Source organism: Salvelinus sp. IW2-2015, unplaced genomic scaffold (genome assembly GCF_002910315.2).
Source record: "Salvelinus sp. IW2-2015 unplaced genomic scaffold, ASM291031v2 Un_scaffold803, whole genome shotgun sequence".
NCBI lineage: Eukaryota > Metazoa > Chordata > Actinopteri > Salmoniformes > Salmonidae > Salvelinus > Salvelinus sp. IW2-2015.
In genome coordinates this window covers 86,824-92,823 of record NW_019942617.1, presented here as the reverse complement: position 1 = coordinate 92,823, position 6,000 = coordinate 86,824, and the positions used below count along the sequence as shown (strand labels likewise).

At 45.6% G+C, this 6,000-nt stretch overlaps 1 protein-coding gene across 1 annotated transcript in view; it reads right to left on the bottom strand.

Annotated features, from left to right (window-relative positions):
• Nucleotides 1–349: 349 nt before the first annotated feature.
• Nucleotides 350–6,000, bottom strand: part of LOC112068952 (receptor tyrosine-protein kinase erbB-4) — a 51,337-nt gene continuing 45,686 nt past the window's right edge. Inside the window, exons 8-10 of the mRNA XM_024136187.2 lie at nucleotides 5,705–5,839; nucleotides 4,977–5,065; nucleotides 350–4,714 (exon numbers count right to left, since the gene is read on the bottom strand). Of these exons, the coding sequence (XP_023991955.1) occupies nucleotides 4,037–4,714; nucleotides 4,977–5,065; nucleotides 5,705–5,839 (902 nt within the window). The 3' untranslated portion in view covers nucleotides 350–4,036. The remainder of the gene's footprint in view (nucleotides 4,715–4,976; nucleotides 5,066–5,704; nucleotides 5,840–6,000) is intronic.

The window sequence follows — 6,000 nt, the reverse complement described above, 5'->3', positions numbered from 1 at the left end:
CACATGGTTCTTCCACTGTAGCTTAGTTCACAAGGACTATAAGCTCTGTAAGTGATTCTACCACTGTAAGTTTGTAGACAGAGACTCTGTAGTGATTCTACCACTGTAGGTTTGTAGACAGAGACTCTGTAGTGATTCTACCACTGTAGGTTGTAGACAGAGACTTGTAGTGATTCTACCACTGTAGGTTTGTAGACAGAGACTCTGTAGTGATTCTACCACTGTAGGTTTGTAGACAGAGACTCTGTTAGTGATTCACCACTGTGGTTTGTAGACAGGACTTTGTAGTGATTCTACCACTGTAGGTTTGTAGACAGACTTTGTAGTGATTCTACCACTGTTGGTTTGTAGACAGGGACTTTGTAGTGATTCTACCACTGTAGGTTTGTAGACAGGGACTTTGTATGATTCACCACTGTAGGTTTGTAGACAGAGACTCTGTAGTGATTCCCCACTGTAGGTTTGTAGACAGAGACTCTGTAGTGATTCTACCACTGTAGGTTTGTAGACAGAGACTCTGTAGTGCGTTGTGATCAGCTATCTAAACAGACCTTATATCCTCCTGTGGTTATTCCAATGGAGCTTTGTCCACTAGGACTATAAACTCTTTAGCGATGTTACCTAAGTAGCTTTGTCTACAAGGACCACTTTCATGATTCTACCATTGTAGCTTTGCCTGCTAGCTAGCCTATCACTAAGCTCTGAAGTGCTTCAGATGGATCTTAATTGGCAAGTCATTATTTTTCATAAAGGAGGAGAACTGGAATTAAACACATCATCCAGGAAACATCTGTGTTTGGCTAAACTAAACAAAAAACAACACAATGCCTCTCCAAAAACTCCCGGACATTTCATTCTATTTTCATTGGGGTGGAGAGCCTTCTAGTTCTCCTGTCAGTGCTTCTAGACGGTTACTACTAGCCTTGTTCTCTTCTTCCACCACTACCATCGTTTACTTCTGCTAGTCTTCATTTAAGTGCTGCATCTCTGGATCGTACAAACTGAAGCCACAATGAGAAAAATAACAGTGAAATAGGGTAGGCTGCCTGCCTTTTCTATAGCTGCRATGCAATAGATAAAACATAATTAAAATAAACGTATTGAGAACCGGATGTTCTTCTGGCTGGGGAAACAATGAAGAGAGAGGTTTGGCTGTGCCAAAATGGTTAATAAGTCCTATCAAATTAACAAAACTCAAAAAGGCCCAAATCTAAATATGTATTTTRTGTTGACAGTATTCCCCCTCTACTAGCAGCGAAAACAAGAATGATCTGGCAGTATTCTGAGACACATGGACCTGGCCTTCCATAGATATGTTGTCTGTCTACCTGTACTGTCATTATTGTCAAACATGAATAGAAAAGTGTTCAATGTYCTTGATCTGCTGTAGCTCCTGCATTTTCTTAATGAAAATGTCATTGTGGAGGAAGGAAATCTCTCCAAATGTTTTGGCACAGTTTCATTTTCCATCTTGATTGCAAATTGTTGGAGAGGGATGCCCCTGTACTGTACGTAGAAGGGGGGAGAGACATTTGGGGGTGGAGCAAAAGTTTTCGTTTTAGGGGCCAGTATGATGTTTTTTTAGTTAGCAATACTATTCTTCATGGCATGACATAATATAATTACAGTATTTCAACTGTCCAAATCTGATGCCATCSATCCCCAATTTCCCCCCAAAATGAATATATTATTCCACAGAACATATCCACCAATGATGAGTCCGCTTGGCGTGTACTAGGTTTATTTCCTGTGTATTTCCATGCTTTGTTCACTCCTCACTGGCCATGGCCGACCCAAGACCAGATCAGGTTCTCAGGCTTCTCCTCTCCAGTTTGACCAGAACTCTCAATGACTCTCCTCCATGGTTGTGTCCACCACATCAGGGCTTAGTTATCCTCCTTTATGCCCAARACCAGACCCAAGACCAGACCAAGTTTTTAGGCCTCTCTTATCCCAGCCTGGTGTCTGCCGCCCGCCACCTATCCAGGCCCCAGAATTCTCCAGTCCTCCACACACGTGGACAAAACATTTTGCAATGTCCAGGTAGTCCCTCCCTGTTTCAGTCCGTTGTCTTCCATTTGGTGCCTAATGAACATGACCCTGGCATCTATTTCTCTTTCTCCTCCAACTGTCTATCTATCCAGTCCAGTTCAAAATTCAGTCCCCATTACCTCATCAGTCCTGTCTCCTGAGGTCTTTGTAACCAGCTCTGATAGGGGAACGAACAGACAGACTCTGCCAGGGTTTATCAGTTAAAAAATATTGCAACACACAGCAGTTTCCGATCTATATTCTATGACAGCATCGATCCAGGTCCGGATTTGTCTGCCTCAGAAGTCATGTGGGTTAGAAGTTATAACAGCATGGCTGGGTGGTTGAGATCCTCTCCTTACTGATAAGCCTATTTCCTCTTAAATCCTGGGCTGTGGCACTTTCTGCCTGATGTATTTCAGTGTGTTCAACGTAGGCCATTCCAGCTTTACATACAGTATAACACTGCCATTTACTTGCTGTGACTTTGTCTTCTCATGCCGCTGCACTACCTTGGCTGGTGCTATCTCCACTGCTTTAGAACCCAAGGTCAACCGAGCTCCTGGTTCAAAACGGAATGCACACGACTCTAACGCTATCTCTGTGTGTGTTTGTGCGTGTGTGTGTGTATGTGTTTGTGCGTGTGTGTATGTGTTTGTGTGTGTGTGTGTGACTATATCACACATGTACAGGGTTATTGATGTGTCAAGGTTGGGAGCACATCTTCCTTCTTTGCGAGATGCAAATGAACATGTTATAGAGAATATGAGCTGTGCTGTACAATCCATGTTTGAATTGCATTACGTATTCAGAGGGGTTTAAACCATGTCAACCAGCCAGTCAGTCCAGTCAGCCAGCCAGCCAGTCAAGTCCAGTCAGCGGACATGAATTCATCCTCCACATTATGAGACAGATGAATGGCGTGGCTGGGGCTTGGCAGACAGTGATGGAACAGCAGTGTATACACAGATGTATACATTTCCTCTTATATGAACCTGCTGTCCTGGACACCAACAGCTCTCATGACATTACTGTACGTGTTGTTGGTGGATTGCTACAAATTAACCCAGTTGGAAAATGTGGTGCTCCAAGTGTAGTGTTGTGTATCAACTGGGAATTACTGTATGGTTCTTACTAATAAAATAGTGTAGGTAAGATAATGAACAAACAATAGATCCTTGTTCTTGGCTACAATAGTTCTGGGGGACGGTGTTATTGTCTGTCAGTAGTCATTACATGTCACTGTTCCTTTAGCGTTCTGCTGTTGTTGTTGTTTTTGTTGTTGCTGTTGTTGTTGTTKTTATAGTTRTTGTTGATGTTGTTGGTGAAGCTGGAGTCTAAAGGAGTATAAAGTCGGAGTCAGGAAGAGGACAAAGTCACATGAGAGAGAGGTCCACCGTTTCCCAGGAGTCGGTGGCGCCTGTTTGTGTGATCAACACTGAAGAGGCGGAGCTGAGGGAGAGTAGTGGGTGTGGTAGAGGAGGAGTTAAGGTTGGCTAAGAGGGGCTGAGTGGAAGGGGAGGCTAGCAATGTGCACATTAGTCCTGGGTTCAGCAGTATGTATATTACTGTAATATTACTGTAATGTTACTGTAATCCAGTATAAAGGAGATAGATACAGACAGAGAGGTGCTCATTAGTCCTGGGTTCATGGGTGGTAGGAGGCTCTCAGCATTTTGTATATTACAATAATATTACTGTGATATTTCTGTGTAATGTTACTGTAATCAGACAGACAGACATAGATGTGTCAGTCCAGTGCTGGTGAAGGGAACCAAGGTTGATACATTGATACGTAAATACTGCGTGACTGAGTGTGAGAGGGACTGTCCACTCCTCCTCCTTCCCGTCTTCACTTCTCTCTCCTCCTCGCTCTCACACTCAGTCCTCTCTCCTCCTCCCATCCTCCCACGATCTTGCCCTTCTTCCTCCGTCCATCCCCCTCACTCCTCCTCCTCGCCTTGTCTTCCTCCTCTTCTCACCCAGTCCTCCTCACTACTCCACGTTACACCACAGTGTTCCTCTGTCTGTAGGGCGGGGGCGGTAGCACGGTCCCGGGTTTCAGGGCGAACTCCGTCAGGTACTCCTGGTTCTCAGCCACGGCGGGCCGGATACGTCCGTTCTGCCTGTAGAAGAAGCGCGTGCTGCAGTCCTGCAGGTACTCGGGGTTGTGCAGGGTGGCCTTGGGAGGGAGGCTATGCTGCCAGTACTCTGGATTGTCAAACGTCTTGTTCTTGTCTTGTCTGGTCTTCTTGTCCACCATGATGGTGCCTGTGAGACCGGGGTGGAGGGTGTACCCGGGGTGGGAAGKGTGACCTGGGTGCAGGATGTGCCCTGGGTGGGGGCCGGCTGCGCCGAGCCCCGGAGGTGCAGCGTATCCCGGTTGTGCGGAGACAGCGTGGGCGTTGGCTGCCTGGACGCTGTGGGAGGGGTTCCCTGCCTGGGTGGTGCCTGATTGGCCAGCAGTGACGCCAGTAGCGCCTGGTTGGCTGGTAAGGGTGGCRAGGATAGGGTTGTGTCCCCCAGGGACTCCGTTCTTTTTCAGGGTATAATCGGTGTAGTCTCCCTCTCCTGGCCCTGGTCCTCCGGGGTTGTGGAAGGTGTTGAGGTAGAGGGGCTCGTTGACATATTCGTCATCCACTCTGGGGCCGGAGCCGGCCTGCTGGGGACCTATGGGGGCCACCTGTCAAGTTAAAGTTTAGTTAAAGTGCATTCAAATAGCTAGATAGTAATAACATGGACTATCTTAAAACACTTCTATGTGTTTGGGTAGTAGATATCATAAAACAACGACTTAGAATCCTAAGGAATAACATGAGGTCACTACACTCAACACATCAAAGTAGAAAAAAGGGGGGCAATGTCGACAACAGTAGAAAACTGTATACAAATTTAGGTGCATATAGTCCATAAGTAATAGTCCAAATAGTCCTAAAAAAGTCCACCTGGTAGGGGTTACAGGTGTCCAGGGTCAGGGTGTCTCCGTTCCTCCGGCGCGTCACGAACGGATTCTCCTCCACAGGGTTGAGATAGTCTGTTAGAGAGGGGGAAAGAATGAGAGACAGAGGGGAAGGAGAGAGAGAAAGAAAGAAAGAGAGAGAGAGAGAGAGAGAGAGGTTAGAGGCTTTGAGGATGAACAGAAGGTTTGGTATATTTTGATCTCTCTGATCTCTTCACTAGTCTGCCCTCAGCTTCTGACATGCCTCTATGTGTGCGAATGTGTGTGTGTACGATAGTGTGTGTGTGCATGTACATGTGTGCGTGTGTGAGTGTGTACGTGTGTGTGATGTGTTGTGCTCTAGGCCTTCGTCTTTACAGCTCTCTGGATCAAAGGGTGAGGAAGAGGAGGAGATGATGAAACCTGGTTCTGACATCACTAGCTACACTACAGAACAGTACACCCCCCTGGTAACAGATGAGGCTCATTTCAAAGGATCAGAAGAGGAGTCTTTCACCTATTTTTGCATTTCTGAACTTTTATCTTCTATCTAACTGGAACAGTTAATGCAAAGTTTTTGAACCAGAAGTTCAAAAATACAACAAAAACCAAAGTCTGTTGCTATGGATAAAAGCTTTTTCAAAGCAGACAAGACATCATAAACAGTTAAGAAGTGCTTCCTGTTGTACATGACATTACCTGAGGAAAACACTGAATAGTGAAGACATGTTGTACCTGAGGAGGCCTTCTCCCTCATGGCGGTCAGGTATCCATCCTGGTCTGTGTCTCCTCTAGCTCCTCTCTCCCCCAGCATGATGGTGGGGTCTGCACTGTAGCGCTGTCCACTGCTGTCCTCCCCTGGACCTGAGGCTAAATAATAATAATGCAATTCATTTCTATAGCGCTTTTCATTACAGAGGAATCTCAATGCAACGATCTGCGTAGGCAAAATAACACAAACAAACAAGACAAAATATAGACAAAATATATGAAGAATCAAGGAAGTTAAAATAACTGCTAAAAGAGGTGTC